At 46.1% G+C, this 20,290-nt stretch overlaps 2 protein-coding genes across 2 annotated transcripts; both read right to left on the reverse strand.

Moving 5' to 3' along the window:
• Window positions 1–785: 785 nt before the first annotated feature.
• Window positions 786–13,838, reverse strand: baiap2l1b (BAR/IMD domain containing adaptor protein 2 like 1b). The gene is made up of 14 exons (XM_061302494.1): window positions 13,476–13,838; window positions 12,202–12,277; window positions 12,043–12,129; window positions 10,466–10,527; window positions 9,580–9,651; window positions 8,843–8,977; window positions 7,715–7,867; window positions 7,483–7,638; window positions 7,281–7,398; window positions 6,984–7,203; window positions 5,786–5,848; window positions 5,252–5,471; window positions 1,481–1,527; window positions 786–1,276 (listed from the first exon to the last, which is right to left on the reverse strand). Exons 1-14 carry the CDS (start codon window positions 13,524–13,526, stop codon window positions 1,204–1,206), a joined length of 1,533 nt encoding a protein of 510 aa, XP_061158478.1. The 5' UTR covers window positions 13,527–13,838; the 3' UTR covers window positions 786–1,203.
• A 491-nt stretch (window positions 13,839–14,329) lies between these two features.
• Window positions 14,330–18,568, reverse strand: LOC133170669 (uncharacterized protein K02A2.6-like). The gene is made up of 2 exons (XM_061303771.1): window positions 15,820–18,568; window positions 14,330–15,084 (listed from the first exon to the last, which is right to left on the reverse strand). Exons 1-2 carry the CDS (start codon window positions 18,336–18,338, stop codon window positions 14,391–14,393), a joined length of 3,213 nt encoding a protein of 1,070 aa, XP_061159755.1. The 5' UTR covers window positions 18,339–18,568; the 3' UTR covers window positions 14,330–14,390.
• Between the last annotated feature and the right edge of the window lie 1,722 nt (window positions 18,569–20,290).

Here is a 20,290-nt window from a genome sequence, read left to right on the forward strand (position 1 = left end):
TCTTTCCCCTGCAAAACAACAGCTGCGCCATTCCATATTCTAAGTTGCTATACTTTGCAGAAACCGAGGCATCTCTGGCCAGCAAAAATAGCTTATGGTCTCCTCACTGCAGCTAAGTCACCATTTAAGTTAAAGTCCCAATGATCGTCACACACACACCTGGGTGTGGTGAAACTTGTCCTCTGTGTTTAACCCATCCCCGTGTGATTTTGATCCATCCCCTGGGGGAGAGGGGAGCAGTGAGCAGCAGCGGTGCCGCGCTCGGGAATCAGTTGGTGATCTAACCCCCCAATTCCAACCCTTAATGCTGAGTGCCAAGCAGGGAGGCAATGGGTCCCATTTTTATAGTCTTTGGTATGACCCGGCCGAGGTTTGAACCCACAACCTTCCAGTCTCAGGGCGGACACTACCACTAGGCCACTGAGCTGGTTAAGGTGAGCTGGTTAAGGTGACATACAGCGACGCATAGAATCTAAAATTTACCTCACATCTTTCCGCTAACTCGTTAGCCTGCCCGGTACTTCTTGTTGGTGACCGTACCTCGCGGATTTCACTCATCGCGGGTGCTTTTTGGAACCAATTATCCGCGATAAACGAGGGATTACTGTATTTGTCTTGTGCCATCTAGTGGTTCCGGTTATGTCGTTGGCATGGCTAGATTCTGTACATACACTTGGTTTGAAAATGTAGTATTTTCACTTGGTGCTGTGTTCAGTATGAACTATTTTATGGCTGAATAGCGCCTGGGAGACATGCTTTTTATTTACTCCAGAAAAAAACAACTCTTTCTTGTATTATGCACATTTTTACACTGGTTAGTCTTTATTCTTTAAGAACGGGGGTGATCTGGTAAAACTGAAACTTAATGCTGGGAGAACTACTTTCTTGTGAAACTAAAACTTGAATGAACTTTCCAGACTTGAAGACAAGTAGTGCGTAACTAGCTGGGCCTAGCGCCTAAATGGATGGGTGAGCTGCTCCTCCATTCCCAATGGCAACAACAAAACAACAATCATCCTGACAACTGTAGATGTGAAAGTATGTGTACAGTTATTTCTCCTAGCTCCTCGTGCACGGTCGGCAAAAGTATGTGTACAGTTATTTCTCCTAGCTCCTCGTGCACGGTCGGCGTGTGTCTGTTTTTGAGACATTTTGTGTTGAAATCCTGAAATCAGTCCTGTAGAAGTAAAAGTTGACCTGAGGTCAAATGACCGGGGCGGAGCGGTCGTTGGTGACTGTCGGACGTAGTCGCACGGTGGAAAACGGGTTGCCACCCCTGGAGAACACAGGAAGGATCAGTGCGTTAACCGATGGGTCGCGCAATAGATCAAAGCAGAAGACAAAACGAGGACCAGCGCCGGTCGAGCGATGACGTTAGTTTTTCTCTTTTTTTTTGGGACGTATGGGTCCTCTTTATAGAACTGCCTTGACAGTGATTAGGAAAAAAGTAAATAATTTTGAACAACAGTGACCGACTTACGCCAGGTAAGCTGGTGGAGGTCTGGAAGTGCCGTTGATCTGGTTCGTCTGTGAAGGAAATAAAAAAAAAAAATCTCTTTAGTCACACAACATGTTCGCAAATACCTTTCGTGGAACATTCTTAAAAAAACTGAACATGTTTCTGTGGAGCGAAAAACAACACAAGGCAGCGTGCGAAATCTTGATTGTCTGGAAGTGCCAGTCGGGACCACAAGTCGTCTTTATATTCTCGTTATGTTACCGTTAATTGAGCTGAATTTATATACGCATTGCACAATCTACTCAACACCCACAGTTTAAACTTTAAACTTTAAAGGGTTTATAAAATCTCGTCACAAAATAAAAAGTAACTTTTAAAAATAGTTCCTTTTCCATTACTTCGTGTGGTACTCTTATCAGGAATTCTGAATTTGCATGAGGTTGTTTAGCGATTGTCTCTTTCACTGCAACCTGCAGTCTTCCGCAGTGGCCACAAGAGAGCAGGCGAGCACAGAAAAACATCAGTATTTTGCTTTATGCCTCAAACAAAAATAGAAACCATTTGGGTAGACTTGCACGTCCCACTCAATTAATTTCCCACCGTCATACATGACCCACCCCCGGGAGCAACCTTTATCGACCTATTTCCTGCCGTTTGGTGCAAGTCGTTTTCAACAGCAAACCAGTGAGGTTGCATTTTTTTGGGTCCTGATGTCAATGCATTCCAGTGAAACCACACCCCTCTCCCAGCCCGCCTTTCTCGTATTCTGTTAGTTTGATTCGATTCTCTTCAATTTTCAACAAAGCCTTCAGGCGTACTTTGCGGGCTACTGATTGTGAAGGCGTCGCTCGCTGTTCTGCTGTAGGTGAAATTGTCAAATTTGAGCCTTTGATAATAGCGATTGGACAAAATCCGTTGGATACGAAAAAAATGTACGTGAAAGGATTTTTTAAATACTCGCCCAAATATCTAATCGTCAAATGTCCACAGCCTGCAATTATAAGCATTTCTTTCATCTATTGTGGAATTCTTGAAATACTGAATTCATCGTGGCCTTCGGTAGGGGTATCTAAAAATTCAAATGCCCCTTGTCGGAAAGGTTCCCCACTTGACTGAAACCGACCTAAGTCGAAACCTGGTTGCCGCCACATTAAGACGAGCAGTTTTTTTATTTGGCCGGCCAAATGGAGGTTGCGTCTGTGTGGCAGTTTGTGTGCAAGCGCTAAAGCAGAAAAGCTTTGTCAAGGAGTCACAGGTGTTTTTCTCTGTAACTGGGCAACGGGGGACATAACAATATCGCCGGCGGCCGTTGCGCACACGGCAGTAAACGATGACTGCCTCGTGCGAGTGTGTTCATCCAGCCAGACTAATTTAAAGTACAAATGCGTCAAAGAAAAAGATACACGATGACCTCGACTAGCACAAGATAAAACTGGAGCGCAACATTCCGGAATTTGGAAAAGGGGGTGGAGGCAATTGTGAACGGTTCAAGTCTGAAGTTTGATGTCACACTTAATGGTGGAACTGTATTTTAGAATGGCAACAAAGACCCTCTGTGGGCTCAAAGTGTCATTTTGCACATTTATTGTACAACAAACAATTAGGAGCGGCCTCCGTTGGGATTGTTGCAAGGGAGTTAATTCCTCATGTATCAATTGTGTTGATTATGATTTGTTTTGATTGTTTTTGAAGTCGCGGAGGGGCGGGGAGCATTTAGAGCAGGGGTCTCAAACTCACGGCCCGCGGGCCAAATGCGGCCGTCAGGACAATCTTTTGTGGCCCCCTGCCTGAAATAAAATCTTTGTGTTAATGCGCATTTTTTCTCACATGCATCTGGGGTTTTTATATTTTTTAACACTTGTGGGCTCCCGTAGCTCAGGCTCGTGACAACAGCGCAAATTAGCAATTGGTCACTTTAACATGTTTGGACGAACACGTGGAGGGAAAATATATCTTGTCACTTAGTGCTATACAGTATTTGTCAGCCCCAGTCATGTCTTTTTCAAAACCTGTCGTGAAGAGAAAAATTGGCGATGAGCACAGACAATTTCAGTAGAGACGGAATATTTTTTTGTTGAGCACAGGGGCATCCCAACGTGTCTAATATGCAAAGATAAAGTTGCGGTGCAAAAGGAATATAACATCAGACGTCATTACTCAACTAAACATGTTGAGGAGTATGGAAAATACCTGGGGGATGAGCGAGAGGACCGGGTCGCCAAACTTAAAACATGTCTACAGAGGCAACAAGATTTTTTCAAAAAAGCAAGCAAAAAGAGTGAAGCGGCTATCAAAGCTAGCTATGTGGTGAGATGATTGCTAAAGCAGGGAAGCCATTCAAAGACGGCGAGTTCACCAAACTACATGTTAAAGGCTGCAAGTATAGTCTGCCCGGAAAAAAAGGCTCAGTTTAGTAACATCAGCATTTCAGCCAACACAGTGGCAGAGCGCATTTCTGACATTTCTGGCAACATTTATGATCAACTGCGTGAGAAAGGTAAACATTTCCATTCGTACTCACTTGGTCTTGATGAGAGCACAGACGTTACTGACACGGCGCAGCTCGCAATATATGTCCGTGGCATTGATAACAATTTTGAAGTTACGGAGAAGTTGCTCTCAGTGATTGCAATGCATGGCCAGACCACTGGACCCAGGAGATATTCCGCCAGCTGTTTGATTCCATTGAGGATGCCGGCTTACAATGGAAGCGTTTGGCTGGAATAACTACAGACGGAGCGCCGTCAATGACAGGGAGGAAAAACGGACTTGTGGTGCTTGCTCAAAGGAAACTGGAAGAGGAGGGTGTGGAAGATGCCATTGCTCTGCACTGCATTATCCACCAGCAGCCCCTTTGCAGCAAGATCATGAGGTTTGGCAAAGTGATGTCTGACGTTGTGAAAATCATCAACCATATCAGATCCAGGGCTTTAAAGCATCGGCAGACTGTTTGGCGGAAATAGAGTCAGAATACGAGGACGTTCTCTACTTCACCGAGGTACGTTGGCTCAGCAGGGGGAAGGTCTTGAGGACTTTTTTTGAGTTAAGAGCAGAAGTGAAAGCCTTCATGGAGAAGGATGTGATAACTGTTCCTGTGCTAAATGATCCTGAATGTCTAAGGGACTTAGCTTTTCTTGTTGACGTCACACAGGAGCTGAATGTACTGAACAAGAAGTTACAAGGTCAGGACCAGCTTGTCAGTGCTGCATATGACAATGTCAGAGCATTCTCCAAAAAACTTGTGTTATCGAAAGCCCAGCTTTTCCAGACAAATCTCTGCCATTTCCCAGCATGCAAGGCACTCATGGATTCAGGCACAACATTCAGTGGTGAGAAGTATGCTTCTCCACAATAAACTTCAATAAGTCAAAGTTCAGGTCCAGACTTAAAGATGAGCACCTTAAAGCCATACTGAGGGTCTCAGTTGCCTCCTCCCTCAAGCCAAATGTGGCTCAGCTGTGTGAGAGGAAGCGCTGCCAAGTCTCTGGCAGCAAAGATTAGGAGGAAGTAAATGAAGCCTATGTTCTGAAGAACTGTTAATGTTCTGCATGTTCTGCATGTTCTGACTTGTTAAGATTGAGAAGATTGGTTCTGTTGACCTTTTTTTTTTGAGTACTTGAAGCCTTTTTTGTGGAATACTTAATGCGGCCCAGCCTCTACCTCCAGCGGCCCCTAGGTAAGTTGAGTTTGAGACCCCTGATTTAGAGAGTGTCAGGTGAAGTATCATACGGTCACGATTTGTCTACCGACTTGAGAACAAAAGAATGAGCACCACGTGAGCTCGCGACTGACCGTGTGATGATCAAATGAGGAGGAGGAGACGGCGGAGGGTGTGGGTGAGTGGTGCCCGTGATTGTTGGCGGCGAAGGGCTGGCGAGTCTTGATGGCGGCGCGGCGGGGGCCGTCGCCGTAGTCCTCCGCCGGGAGGATCATGGTGGCCTCGTCTGTTTCCGTGTCCTGGTGGTGCAGGTTGACCACACTGCGGCTGCGGAATGGCGTCGTCGCCGACGCACTGCGGCACATTTGAATTGGAGAAATGATGAGCAAAATGGACATTCAATAGTTTGCCCCCCCCACAGTCACTTTAGGGAGCTGAATAAGTTTGCTTTGTTCATAGCACACTCAATGGAAAAGAAGGGTTGACCTGTGGGAGGGGGCTTGGGGTGACAATGAGAAGCAAATGTTGAGCGAGGGGTGACCCCGTAAGGGTTCCATAGCTTATCGCTGCAAGAGTGGGAACTAAAGGAAGCGGGACTGACAATGTGGCTGCTTGCAATGTGAGACCTGTGCATGTGTGTGTGTGTGTGTTGGTCGGAGTCTCGTTACCTGTTGTTGTTCACGAGCGGCTCCGAGAACGCACGGCAGTATGATGAGGGGAACCAGCCCCTCCTGCAAGTAAGAAAAAGACACATGATAAATCAGGTTAACATTTTCTGGGCAATATTTCAAATTGGGAGCGTGTCAGGTGGCACTCTGCAACTTTTGTTTTGCTTGAGCAGAGTCATATTTTGCTGCGCTTCCGCTTTTGTTTCTATCGAGGCGTTGACGGTGAATGCGACCGCACCCCTCTCTCCGGGCGTGTCAATATTTACACACAAGATAAAAATACACGGTCTCCCGTGCTGAGTCCTTGACAGCCGACTCGTAGCGTCCGGCACAATTGGGACCCGAGCGGCGCCGCCATAAAACAGTTGCCAGAAAAAAAAAAACCTTAATGATCCATCTGTTTCAAATCCAGCATGAGTGTGAAGATGTTTTTTTCCTTTCCTCACTTGTGTTTGCGTGGGTGAGTTGCCCAGTTACATTATCAGAGCTGGAGACAAAAAGCAAGCAAGCAAGCACAATGTAGCCTGCTCACAAGGTCCAACGCTGATAATCACCATGAGACCTTCCTCTTTCTCTTTTTTGTCAACTTCTTTTGAATTTTTGAGCCGTGATTTATCTCAGACCTTGATCCTTCCCCACCAACCGATCAGACTTTTCTGTTTCTATGATTTGGCTATTTAGAGATGCATATTTTTGTCATATTCTCTCGCAAGTAGAAAAGCTGCCTTGAAAGATGAGGAACCCCGTTTACCAAAATTTACAAATATAAATGTTGTCTTTGATGAATAAAAGTCTGGTCATCTTAACGCTAACAAATGCAAAGCGCCTCTGATGGGCTAACAAACAGCACTTGCTTGACCACAACCGGTGAAGCAAAACATGTAGATGATCACAACACCTAAGGCATATCTTCTTTCACCTCTGCAAAGAACGACCAATGTCATGTCATGTTTTGTCAAGCTCCTTTCGATGTTTGTACAAAGTCCGGATGCATGTAGTGGCCAAGTAGGAAACCAGAAGGAGCAGCACAAGGTTCCGTAGATGGAGGTAAGAATGTGGCGGTGGCGAAAAATTCTTTACACGGTATTTCGTGAGTCACTCGTGAGACTTGTTTAAGAGAACTAGGATAGTTTTTGCGCTTGGCCACTCGGATTTTCTCGTCACGTCGAGCAAAAGGAGCAACCGACACGACACTTACTTTCCGTTCTTCTCCATTTCGCCGTACATCCAGCCGTCCTTCTCTTCGGGTATGAGCAGGATGATGACGTCGCCCTCGTCGAAGCTGAGCAGGGTGTTGTTGTTGCCAGCCGTGTGGGGGAAGATGGTGCGCACCCGCGGCCTTTTGCTCACCACGTTGTTGAGACCCGTGGCCACCGACACCGACCTGCCCAGATTGCTCTCGCCGTTGCTCTCGTGACCTGCCGGCGGAAAAAAATTGGAAGGGCGTGGGTGGAGTGGGGTGCTGGGGGGTCACCTGAGAAAGCCAGCGCGCTACCTGTGATGGTGGTGTTGCTGCTCGTGACGCCGGAACTTTGTTTACTGTCTGGAGAGAACATGTTGACGAGAGGGCTGACGTGCGCCTTCTGAGATGGAGCGGGCGGAGCTGAGATGTTCTGTCAGCGTCGTGAGCATGTTAGCTTGCAAAGGAGCACTTGCGATGCCTGTTGACTTTTTTGGGGGGGGGTAGATCCCCTTACCAGACTGTGTCGCGAGGGGGTGGGCGAGGGCAGCGGCGTTATTGAGATGGGCGTACGCAGTCCCTCGATCATGCTCGTGACGCTTTCGGGCATGTCCGTGGCGTCGTTGCACTGGTCCTGCCAACTGCTCAGCTTGGACATCAGGATCTCTCTCGCCTGGCCAGAAAAACAAAACAGTGTTTGCGGAGGGCTGGCGTACAAACTGTCAGCTGTGTCGTGTCGCGTGCGTCACCTTGTCATGAAATGATGCGATCTGATAGGAGAACATGCAGTGTTTGTCCACCAGGAAGCAAAAGCGCCGCTTCTCCTCCAGCAGAGCTTCTTTGCAGCCGTCGGCGATAAACAGCTGCATGTCCATTTGGCGGCTCGTCAGCGTCTCCACGCACTGACCACACACGCACACAAAATCGCTTTCCGATCTGTCTCGCGCTTGCGGGAAGGCAACCTTAAGTGTCGTTATCTTGCCGTCCATATGCTGGACAGCCAAAGACTCGCTTCTCAAGATGAAACGATTCCATTTTTCGACTTTGTAATCGTACCCGGGCAGCAGGTCGTGGGTTTGGACAAAAAAGTCTCGTGAAAGGATGGACAAAAAACAGGAGGCAGGACACGTCCAGTGCGTTATCTCCAAAAAGCAGAGGCGTGCGTGTCTGCAGGCTGCATCGATTGATGATTCCTTGAGAGCTTTGCTTCACCCCTTCGGGAATCGCTCACCCACTGGCGGATATTCTTCATTATGCACCAAATCATTGTTTTGTGTCATTCGCTTGCAAGCTTTGGGCTATTGTTTGTCAATTAAAAGGAGAGGCAATTAAAATAAAGACAACAATGTCGTGACTGGGACTGTGTAATGAATGAAAATAATCTAATCGTTAGAAAAGGTTTTGTAGAAGCGAGCCATTTTTTACCAAGACTGACATTTTGAAAGCAAGTGCTCGGGCAGAGCTCGCGAAACGAAGCAAGCGTGGAAGGTGGCCAGCTGGCATCTTTCCCACTAACAATTCAAGAGGCAAGAAAACCAAAACGAGGCGTGCAAATGTTTCGAGATGGCCCCGGCGGACATCGACGAAGATAAACAAAGCTTTTCACTTATCACCCGTGGGCGCCCGACCATGCCTGTTGCTACGGGCAACCTGCATTTTACGGATGCCGAGTGCCGTCTACTATCCTCGGAGAAGTCAACCTCGGTGATCCGTAATGTTGGCGCTCCTCAACGAGAGATTGTTTGCCCAACCGGGGTCTCCCTCAAAACCGCCGACGCGGCGTAATTACATTTTGGCTAATATCGGCCCTTTGCGTGTGTGTGTGTTGGCGAAGGGACGCGGCGAGGTGTCTGGCGGTGCGTCGTCATCCGTCTCACCTCGCTCTCCTTGTTCTCGTACTTGTTGGCGTTTTTGCCTTGGCTCTTTCTCCTGAGCTTCTTCAGGTCGGCCTGCGATTTCTCCACCGAGTCCTGCTTCATCTTGTGCTCCATCTGGTACCGCTTAAACGTGGCCTGCAAACGGCACAATCTCGTCAAGCAGTGCTTTTTCTTTTTTTTTTAATTCTGGACAGTGTTGCCTTAATGCGACTTCTTCTGCAGCACGTGCCTTTTTGGATTTAAACACGTCAGCTGGTGGCGACTGCAACTTCTCCTCAATTTGTTTGACGCCAAAGCAGTGACAGCCAGCGTACATTAAGAACCGCAATTAAAAGAAGTAATGACATAATGACTCCAATGTCAACTGGCGCTGCCAAACAGTCAGAACAAAGACACTCGGAGAGAGTCGCTCGAAATACAAATGAGCCTGATTGGCTTCAGTGGTGTTATGGTGTCTGCTCGCAAGTGGCACAAAAATGACCCGAACCTAAGTTGTTTGCTGAGCAGATGTTCTTACACCTGCCCCACAGTTCTGCTTGTGTTTTGGGCAGCCCCCCTTAGCCAAGTTCAGGATGGCCAGCATGTGGGGACATTTCTCCAAATCAATACGCTTGCAGTCGAGTGAAATCTGTTCTGACAAACTTGACTTTGTCTCTTGCTTTACATTGGCCTGTGATGTCATAATTTTTCATCTTGGTGAAGAGTTTCCATCTTTTCAAAAAATTGCATTTACTCACAGTCATGTATTTCACATCCATGTCGGTCTTTCGCTCCAGCTCACTTATGACTTCCCTGTGGAACCTCTTGAACTTCAGGTAGCCACCAGGGTTGATAAAAGAGGAGAGAAAATTAGAAACGTGGATGAGGAAAAGCATGTTAAATAAGAGAAAGAGCATTGAGATTGTTTTGGTACATGTGTGGGGGCGGGCGCTAGCTGGCTGGCTGGCTGGCTGGCTGGATTCAAGGTTGCCCTTGTGAGTGAGTCAGAAAGCAAGCGTGGGAATGCCCACAGACTCATCCCGCTTCCGCTTCAGCTGTGACTCTGGCTCATTGGTGCGAGGGTGGCCAAGCCTACGGCCGAGCGTGTGGCAGAGCCTGCATGCGGCGTCCGCAGGGAGCACTATAGAGCAAGCCCAAATCAGCCTTCTATTAACCGCACGCCGAGCCGCTATTGATGACCGCCGCTTGTGCCCCTCCCGTCAATTCCTTTGATGTGGATTCATGCCGTGACTCACTGCCCATCCACAAGCCAGCCCGAGCCCGCCCACTCACACTGTGAGAAAAAGCGTTTCGGAGGAGCGGCTCTCAACTTTGTCGCCACTTGTGCTTCCGCGCATGTTTTTTTCCACAGTATCAAACTGGGCTATGCCCTCTTTTGTTTTTGCCCTTCAATGACAGACAAGTAGTAGCTCGTGCAGGTTAAATGAGGCTCACTGTTAAAAAACATAAAAGACATGACTTTTACAGTCAGGTCCTCGTGGATTGTAAATGTTTAGTTTCCTCTCCTCACCCGGCTAGTCAACTTTTGCTCGGGGAAGGGGGGCGGGGGTGAGGGGGCAGAGGCCTGTTGGGGCAATGACTAACCAGACAGTCAACTCAGCCAACAACATAAAGTGTACTCACATTGTCCTCCCACTCGAAAAAAACTTTCCTGTGGACTTCAGAGATTCCCATTAGCACCATTCCTGCCCAGGAAAGAAGAAAAGAAGTTCAAGTATGAACGGAATGCGATGCTTGATGAACTGCAGATAAGCAAGAAGCCAGCACGTTTGCTTGCTCTTTTTTGCTAAGCGAGTCAACTGCGACATCACATATCGCAAAATGATTCTTTGACCCTCAAGCTCGGACCTGTCAACCGTCAGCGGTTTCGGATGATCTTACAAAAGATTTTGCTCAAAGAAAGAAAGAGGAAAATAAAAAGGCGTGCGTCGCAACAAGAAAAACTGGACCGGCAAGTGTTGGGCTAATCAGAAAGAGATTAGATGGCAGGCGGGCGGGCCATTTGATGTCTCTGTGTGCACCTCGCCAAAATCATCAATTCAGGATTAGGACGTGTGCAAACCCAAAACTGATCTTTAAAAAAAAAAGCATCCCTTTGACCATTGGTGCGCTTGGCCTACTTTCAAGAAGGCGGCAATTGATGTTGAAAGTGCCATAGTTGAGAATGAAACATAAAAGCAACACGTAAGGAAACCTTTGGAAACAATGAAACAGGTTGACATTGAAGAGGACCAAAAATCAATATGCGGCCCGAGCGTACCGGCTCACTTCCGTCTGCTTTCGAACATGCTGCATGTGTTCGGCGCCGCCACGACGTTTGGCGACTTGCGCACTCACTTGACAACGCAGCACACATGACTTAGTGTTTCTCATGGAAAGCACAGAAGTCTCCCAAAAGGTGGCGACAAATAGAAGACTAAAGGAAAGACGCATTATTTCATTTTCTGTCGCTTGTGCTACTGTGACCGGACAGCCTCGTTTCATTGGCTGTTGTCATAGCAACCGAGGTCATAGCAAAGGACCTAAACTCGGATGATAAACGTGAATTTGTGATAGAGTTGTCACAATCTGAGAGTCCATCGTTGTTCGGGAGGAGAGCTCTCCAAGTGCTGCCCTTCCAAGCAGCATTTTCCTGGCACCATGCAAAGCAGCCCACAGTCCTTCCACACTTTGGTTTTTGTGGTCCAAATAATGCTGGCATGGTGCGCATCACGTGACGCAGCATGCAAACAGGAAAGGAAGCCGGCGAGCCAAAGCACATCGGCGGCTTTTCCCTTGGCATTTCAGCTGCGTCAACACTTCGGGATTGCGCAAGTGTTGGAAGGAAAGAAGTCGCAATCTTTGACCTCTTGCGGTCGAGGAGGATGACCAGGAGCTAAAGGAAGGCCGAAGGAATTCAAGGAAGCCAGCAAGAGGCCAAGGCGCAGCACTCCTCCGATATCTCTCAAGGGTGTCCCGTTTCTGGCCCACGACGCGTCACTGAAGCTCGGGTTTCAGGTCTCGAGCGGCCTTGTGAGCTTGGAGTTTGGCGGTCTTTGACGTTGCGGCCGCATTCATGTTGAGCGCTCAACGACAACAACGTGTGGCGGGAGAGCAACCGGGCGCCGGCTCCCATTGGGCCGCTTCATTTAATTAGCAGCGGCAAGGCCGCTGGCAAACATCCAGCGACTGCTACAAAAGCAGTCATCTAATGCGCTCACCTAATTCTCTGGAGACGGGAGACACAACGGCGCTCTCGCCAATTTTAGCCATGGCGTCAAAGTACAACCTTCCTGCCAAGGTCATTGCTGGGGAGAAAATTAGAAAAGATATCAAGTCTTCAAAGTGCTCCCAGACGGGGGCGGCGGCAAAATGCTCACCCGCCACAGATTTCTCGTAGTTCTTTCCCAGGTTGACCAGGTTCCTCAGACCCGGGTTGAACTGGTCCATCACATTCTACGTGCAAAGAAAGAGACTTTGGTTAAACGGAATGACAATCGCACGTTGTTAGCGATAGCGTGAGCTTTCCCAAACTTAGCGCATCACTAAGTCCGCATCTCAGGAACTTGGAATGTTGTCAAATGCCCGAGCTGATTTTCCTTTTTTTTAAATCACCAATGTGTTCCGAGTCCAGTTGCAGGAAGAATTGTGCTGTTTACGTTGAGCTGTGCTTATCTTTTCCTCTTGTGTGCATATCTATCTCCGGCTCACTCACACCCAAACTCAAAATGCAGGAAATGATGAAAGCCAAACATTTACGCCGCCTTAAGCAACTTGTCATGACCTTTTGCCAATGAATGACGTGTGAAGTGGAGCCACTATAGATAGTGCTCGTTGGATGGAAATCATTAGATGCTCTTGCTGTATAAGCTTCCCAAACAACACCCATGAATAATTAAATCTGCAGCCGTTTCTGTGTTCCCACCAAGATGCTGTGACAGCAAGATAGAAAACAATTTGGGGTTGAAACTATTATTAGTCGTATTACTATTATTATTACTACTATTATTGATAATAGCAGACAGTTTGCGAATTATTGCTGTTTCATTTTTCTCTTATTATGATTAATGATTATTATTATTTTGATGATGTCACCTGTTGCACATTTTTGATTGTTGTTGCATCATATTGTCATCGGGGGAGATTGAAAAAAGTAATAAATCTGTTATAACAAATGAAAGTCTTATTGTACATAAATCTGTTTTTCAATGATGGGTTAGGGTTAGTTAATAAAATGAAAAAAGTTGTCAGAAAGCAAATACTGTTCAGTACATAATTTATAGTATTAGTCGTCTATTCATCCCGTGATTGAAACTGTGTTGTTATAGCAGCACTATTACGTCAAAAAAAGAGCAACCGTCAAAGACAGAATTTTTGCCTGTCTGTTTGGACAGCCATATAGAAGTCCACAAACAAGCTGTGCTCAGGATTCTTGCTTTGTTTTTGTTTGCTGAAAAATGACACGAACAATTGTACTAATAGGCTAAAGGTAATTAAAAGCAAGACGTTAAAGCATGATGATAACTGACGCAAAACTGCAACGTGTCTATCTATCTACGCTTTAGAAGACGCGAGCGCTTTCCGGCTCGTGTTCCTCCTTTGCGCGCTTCTGTGGGCACACCTGTTGTGTTCCCACAGGATCCGATTGACCCACCTTGTATGTACTTTCAGTCAGCTTGTTCACCTCCTCCGAACTCCGCGACATGTTTAAATCCCTTTCGAAAAAAAAAAAGAGATACAAAAATACAACTCCAACGCGACGGTTGAAGATGTCCACCTTCGGTCGACAACAAAGAGGAGGAGAGGGAGGGTGGCCAAAAAAACTACGGTCGTAGAAAAGTCCTCATTGCCAAGAAGAGAAGCAAAACGGGCTAATAGGAAGCGACATCGATTAAAATGATTTTTTCTTTTTCTTTTTTTTTTTTAAGATGAGGGAAGTTCCGGCTGCGTTAGGTTGCCAAGCAGGGAAACTAAACTGCTGTCAAACTTGTTGCAGGTTGGCGAGTTCGCGCGAGGGGAGGCGGCAGGTTCAGATGAAGTTCTTTTAGTGCACCCAACCTCTTCCGGTTATCGGTTTCAAATTAAAACAAAGACGACCGAAGTAAAAATACTTTGGTCCTGCATATTTAAGTTCATTTTTACCAATTCTCTTTTTTACTTGAATATTTATTTTGGAAACATTTGTTATGTCTGGCTATTGGTGCCTTTTATTGTTCCATGTTTTGTATAAAATGTTTTTTTTTTTTTAAAAGCTTCATTTTATTGGAAATGGATCACCAGTGTCGCGTTTCGGGCGTAAGGATTCAAACAACACTTTGTAGAGCAACTAGACGGTCTTTATTTGCGTCTCATATCTTCTAAACTCGCAGCCATTCCCCATCACCGGAACACCCCCAACCCCAACTTCCTGTTTGGCCCTTCAGAATAAAACAGCAGTACAAACACTTAACACCACATCCCCCTTTCTTTGCAAACATGAAGACGTACTAATTTTGCATGAAGGAAAAACTTTTTCTTTTCATGTAACACCACTCTTAAACATTTCCTTTTTCTTTTCATACATACATGCTTATAAATCCAGTTTTTGTGGCCTTGTGACAACACGGCCAAACCTTGTTCTGACAGGACTTGTTGCCTTTGGAGTTTGGACAGGGGACTCACTTATGTTTGGTGTTGGTAAGGTATCCTCTGTTGGACTGATAGGTGTACTTGGGATTGCCATCTTTGGTGTAGTTTCCGGCATTGGCAGTAGATGATGTCTATTTCTCCTGATGGCTCCGGAAGGACCTTCAACCAGGTAAGAGCGGGGTGCTGAGTGAGAAGAAATGACAGTCCCTTCACTCTTAGTGTCCGTGATCCATACCGGTTGTCCTGGTGACAGTTGAGGAAGATCTCTCACACGATGTCGCCTGTTGTACCCCTCACTGTATTTCAACTTCATCTCTCCTTCCCTTGACGCCACAAAGCCCTTGTTCGGTAGACTGGGAACAAGTAACGAAGGGAGCTGGGGCACTGGAGTGCGAAGTCTTCTTCCCATTAGAAGTTGAGCTGGGCTATATCCATTAGCCAAAGGGGTCGCTCTGTAAGCTAAAAGTGCAAGATACGGGTCTTTTGCCTTCTTGAGTAGTCCCTTTACCGTTTGGACATGACGCTCAGCTTCACCATTGCTTTGTGCAAACCTTGGACTGCTGGTCACATGTCTGAAACCGTAGGCTGCAGCAAAATCTTTGAACTGTTGGCTAGAGAACTGAGGTCCGTTGTCACTGTAGAAGAATTCCGGAATACCATGTCTGGAAAAGATTGACTTCAGGTGTACTATAACGTCTTCTGATCTAGTGGGTGTCAGTTTAGCTATCTCCACGAATCTGGAATAGTAGTCCACCAGAAGTACGTAGTTGCTGTTGTTGAGTGTAAAAAGATCTGCACCTACTTTTTGCCATGGTCTCTCTGGAAGCTCGCTGGGCATTAAAGGCTCCACTGGATTGACACGTTCTTTAATGCACGTGGTGCAGTTTTTCACAAGCTCATTTATTTGGCTACTCAAACCAGGCCACCACACTGCCTCTTTCGCTCTCTGTCAGCATCTTGACATGCCCTGATGTCCCTCATGGAGAGCTACCAGGACTTTGTTGCGCATAGTGGTAGGAATAACAAGTCTGGTGCCTTTCAGTAACAGTTTGTCATGGACTGTTAATGTGTCTCTGTGTGGCCAATATGCTTTGATTGGACCTATGAGACGGCTGTAGTCTGGCCAGCCTCTCTGGCAAAATGACATGAGTTCCGAACATACACTGTCATTTTTTTGCTCTTCTTTTAATTGTGTGACATATGTCGAGCTAGCAGGTAGGTTTTTGACTATTTCGTTCACATAGATGTTTGTATCATTTAGTAGTTCCTCCGTAGCTTTAGAGTCTGTCTCTTGATTGACAGGTGCGCGTGACAGTGTATCCGCAGTGAGAAGTGCTTTTCCTGGGGTGTGTGAGATAGAGTAACTGTACCTCATGAGCCGTAGTCTGAACCGTTGAATCCTGGGTGGAAGTTCTGTTAGTGCTTGTTGTCCCAACAGGCTGACAAGTGGCTTGTGGTCAGTCTCTAGGGAAAAATGTCTCCCGATGAGAAAGTCTTTGAATCTTTCGCATCCCCACGTTAATCCAAGCGCTTCTTTTTCCACCTGTGCATATCTCTGCTCAGTCTCTGTTAAGGAACGTGAAGCATATGCTACTGGTCTCCACTCCTCACTCTCCTTCTGGAATAGGACTGCTCCAAGTCCATAAGACGAGGCATCTGCCGACATTTTCAAGTCTTTGTTTGGGTCATAGAGTGTGAGAACGGGAGTGGATGCCAGCTCGTTTTTCAACTGATCAAAAGCGTTCTGCTGCGCATGGCTCCAAACCCACTGGTTTTTCTTTGACAGCAGGTCTCTCAGGGGCTTGTCTTTTTCAGCCAGACCAGAGATAAACTTTCCTAACTGGTTAACCATTCCAAGAAAGCTGCGCACTTCACTGACATTTGACGGCTCCTTCATTGCTATCACAGCTCTTATTTTGTCCGGGTCTGGTCTGACTCCCTCAGCAGACAAAACGTGTCCCAGGAACTTCACCTGTTGCGTGCTCAGTTCACACTTGTCCATGTTTAGCGTGACACCGGCCGCTTGAAGTTTCTTTAGCACTGTGTGAAGTCTGGCGTTGTGTTCTGGTTGGTCCTTCCCCCAGATGAGGATGTCATCCATGTGACAAACCACGCCAGGCAGCCCATTGAGAATCATTGACATTCTCCGCTGAAAATGTTCCGGGGCTGAGGCAATCCCAAACGGAAGTCTGTTAAAATGGAAGCGTCCGAATGGGGTAATGAATGTTGTATAGTGTGCTGACTCTGGTGCCAATGGAACCTGCCAGAAGCCTCTGTTTGCATCGAGCTTGCTGAAGACTTTTGCTCCAGTCAGGGATCCAAGTGTCTGTTCAACTGAAGGCAGGATGTACTTTTCTCTGCACACTGCTTCGTTGAGGTGGGTGAGATCGACACATATGCGCACTGAGTCACTCTTAGTAGGCACTGGGACCATACCTGAGCACCATTCAGTTGGCTCTTCAACTCTGCTGATCACCCCTATTGACTCCATTCTTTCCAGTTCCTCTTTAACTTTTCCCAACAAAGGAATGGGAACGCGTCTTGGTGTGGAAAGGGAAAAAGGCACAGCATCAGGTTTCAACTTTATAGTATAAGGTTGCTGCATTAAACCCAACCCTTGACATAACTTAGGGTAGTTCTCATTCAACATTTTAATGTCTATGCTATCTGCTCTAGACACAAGGTTTAGTTTGACACTTGCTGGCCTACTTAACAGCGCCATGTGTAAGTCTCTGATAACATACACATTTTCCTGAATCTTTTGTTCACCTTTACACAGTGTTTCTTTGCACATACCTAAAACATTGAGCGGAGTGCCACCTGGTCCAATCAATGGTCTATCTGGTTTACACAGCTCTGTTTCATTTTGGTTTATACAAAAGTACATCTGGGCTGGGATAACAGAAACATCAGCTCCAGTGTCTATTTTAAACCTGACTGTGTGGTTTCTGATGGTTATGTCTGCATACCAAGGATCTGAACCTGCATGTACTGAACCAAGGAATATAGGTGTCTCGTTACATTTCTCTGTTTCAATCATATGTACATTTTTAACAGATTTGCATACTTTACTGTAATGTCCTCTTTTACCGCATGTATGACAGGTTACATCTTTCGCTGGGCACTGTCCTTTGCCATGTGCTGGGCTTCTACCACATCTGTAGCACTGACTCTCATTTGGTGATTTAGCCATTTTGTGTTTTGGTAGACTTGGGGCTTTGTACGTAGAATGCTTTTCTCTCTTGTATTTCACTGACACTGCATCTAGGTCCGCTTTCTTTTCCCCTCTTATATCGGTTTGCTGCCTCTTGATGACTTCTGACTGCCGGGCTTGGTTCACGGCTTTTTCCAGCGTCAAATCTTTGTCCATTTGGAGTCTCTCAGCTAAACTGGTGTCTCTCAGTCCCACGACGAGACGATCTCTTATTAACTCATCGTGCAAGGCTCCGTAGTTACAGTTTTCGGCCAACGCGTACAGGGCAGTGACAAATGAGTCTACAGTCTCATTAACTTGCTGTACTCTTTGGTTAAATCTAGCCCTCTCGTAAATTATGTTTTTTCTGGGCACAAAATATATGTCTAAAGTGTCTCTTACTGCTTGGTACTGATGCCTCTGCGCGTCCGATAAAGCTTGACCTCGAAGTATGTCGTCTGCTTCGTCCCCCATGCAGTAGATGAGCGTGTTCACTTGATTAGCTTCCGAACTCAGGTGCAGGTTGCTAGCAAGTCGGAATCTTTCAAACCTCCGTATCCACTTCTCCCATTGCTGTGGCCTTGAAAAATCAAATGCTTCAGGAGGCTGAATGGTGAATGTGGCATTCGGGGGCGGATTAGCCTGTTGCTGGTGCGGTGGAGTCGCCACGTTAGCTCCTGCGTTACCCTCCGACATCTTTCTGCGTGTGGCGAGGGCTACTTTTTCTCCCAGCACGACCTACTCTCAATCCCCGGCGAGTAAGCTCTTACAGTCGATCCACTTCTGACACCATGTCGCGTTTCGGGCGTAAGGATTCAAACAACACTTTGTAGAGCAACTAGACGGTCTTTATTTGCGTCTCATATCTTCTAAACTCGCAGCCATTCCCCATCACCGGAACACCCCCAACCCCAACTTCCTGTTTGGCCCTTCAGAATAAAACAGCAGTACAAACACTTAACACCACAACCAGCGTCTTGTTTTAGTTTGAAAGCACTACTTTTGTCGTGTTTAGCGGTTCCTTATGTAACTTGACACAAACTGCAACGCAAGCGTACAACCTGGAAAGCGAACAACGAGGGTAGAAATGGAAAAGCGCGCTCCCTGGAGGAAACCAATCATTACCTCACTCACACTAAAAGGGGAGTTTAAAGTCCAGAAAAACAAAATATTTGCGAAGTTGGATGCACCAGGCAGGCTTGAATACGGATGATGTGATGCAATGCGGCAGCCAAGAGAAGATACTCATCAGTCTAAAATAGAACACAACCTCCTTAAATAAAACGCTTATCAAGTGCTGGAGATTAGAGGAATAGTAGTGGCATTAGTTCATTAAATTTTGCGTTAGTAATATTAATTTGAGCATTGCTCATTCAAAGTTTGAGCAGCACCGCAGTATTGCGCTTGAGCCTAACCGACCGCTAGGTGTCACAAGAGTCAACTGATTTTTCACAGAGGCTGACAGGATCAAGCCCGACCCATTTTTTAATAAGTCCTGTTTTATAAACGTGACTCGTGTGTTTTGAATATTGAGTACAAGCTCGCCTGTTTTGAATGTTAACTATCGAATGTGGATGAGAGCGCTGTTCTGCAAATATCATCCAGGCAACCTCGTAAGCGCCATTTGATGTTTTCCACCTTTAGGAGGGCTCCCTGCTGAGAAGCGACTCTACAAAAAAAGTGAAAGCCCGCGCACATGAGATATGAGCAAAGTGTGCCTCATCTGCAAAGGCATGCATATTTATGGGAACCTTTGCTTACACTTAACGCTACCAACTAGTCGAAGCAGTTTCCTCGATAGACAAAATCTAGGGTGTAACGTCCTACAATTGCCAATAATCAGGATATTTGGACAGAAGACACTGGGATTTGACAGTTGGAAAAAAAAGGAAGATGAAGGAGGTCTTATGACCTGTTCATTTGTGTTCTTTTCAGAAGCCGAGCAAAGCTTAAGATCAGGGGATGCTTTGAGAATAATTGTCAAATGTTTTTTTTTTTTTTTGTCCATGTAAAGCCCTTTGAGACTGCTTGTGATTCAGGGCTATACAAATAAACTTGACTTGACAAAGACGTCAGCAATTAGCAACATTTCTGTTCACCAGGTACATTTATTAGCTCTTTTTGATTTTGAAGTGATACAACAATGTGCAAAAATGTCAAGCTTGAAACATTTCGTTTTGTGGCGAGCAAGATGCGCTATTTGTGAGCCCTTGCACGTTGCATCACAACGAGCGAGAGGACAAGCAAAGGCCTCTCTGCTTTTCTTTCCTCAACGGCATATTCTATGGCAACAAAGCTCACTCGAGAATGTTTCGCTTCAGCCTGGAAAAGTTTGTCGTGGCATCTCGTTGAGCTGGGTGCAAGGACATTTGGCAAATGCTTCCTATTCAAAAAATTTTTCACGCATTCTTTCTATCCAACATTCAGACTGTGTTTTGCAAGAGTGGCGATTAAAAATATATATATATATACAGTGATCCCTCGCTACTTCGCGTTTTGTTTATCGCGGCTTCACTACTTCGCGGATTTTTTTTCCAAATGAAAAAAAAACATGTAAAAGTCAAAATAAAACTTGTAAATTGAGGAAACATGTGTCTAACCTTTAGGAAAATGTAGCATTGCTCCAAATGTTTGTTTACATTGCTTTA

Source organism: Syngnathus typhle, linkage group LG17 (assembly GCF_033458585.1).
Source record: "Syngnathus typhle isolate RoL2023-S1 ecotype Sweden linkage group LG17, RoL_Styp_1.0, whole genome shotgun sequence".
In the NCBI taxonomy this organism is placed as follows: Eukaryota; Metazoa; Chordata; class Actinopteri; order Syngnathiformes; family Syngnathidae; genus Syngnathus; species Syngnathus typhle.

What these genes read in the sequence shown, in the direction of transcription:
- baiap2l1b (XM_061302494.1), bottom strand. Translation starts at nt 13,526, where the DNA reads ATGTCGCGGAGTTCGGAGGAGGTGAACAAGCTGACTGAAAGTACATAC. An exon ending in CTACGAGAAATCTGTGGCGG is followed by an intron (nt 12,130 to 12,201) that starts GTGAGCATTTTG and finishes TTTTCTCCCCAG; the next exon opens with CAATGACCTTGGCAGGAAGG. An exon ending in CCCCCTCGCGACACAGTCTG is followed by an intron (nt 7,399 to 7,482) that starts GTAAGGGGATCT and finishes CGACGCTGACAG; the next exon opens with AACATCTCAGCTCCGCCCGC.
- LOC133170669 (XM_061303771.1), bottom strand. Translation starts at nt 18,338, where the DNA reads ATGTCGGAGGGTAACGCAGGAGCTAACGTGGCGACTCCACCGCACCAG. An exon ending in TTCAGACTACGGCTCATGAG is followed by an intron (nt 15,085 to 15,819) that starts GTACAGTTACTC and finishes ATTCTTCTACAG; the next exon opens with TGACAACGGACCTCAGTTCT.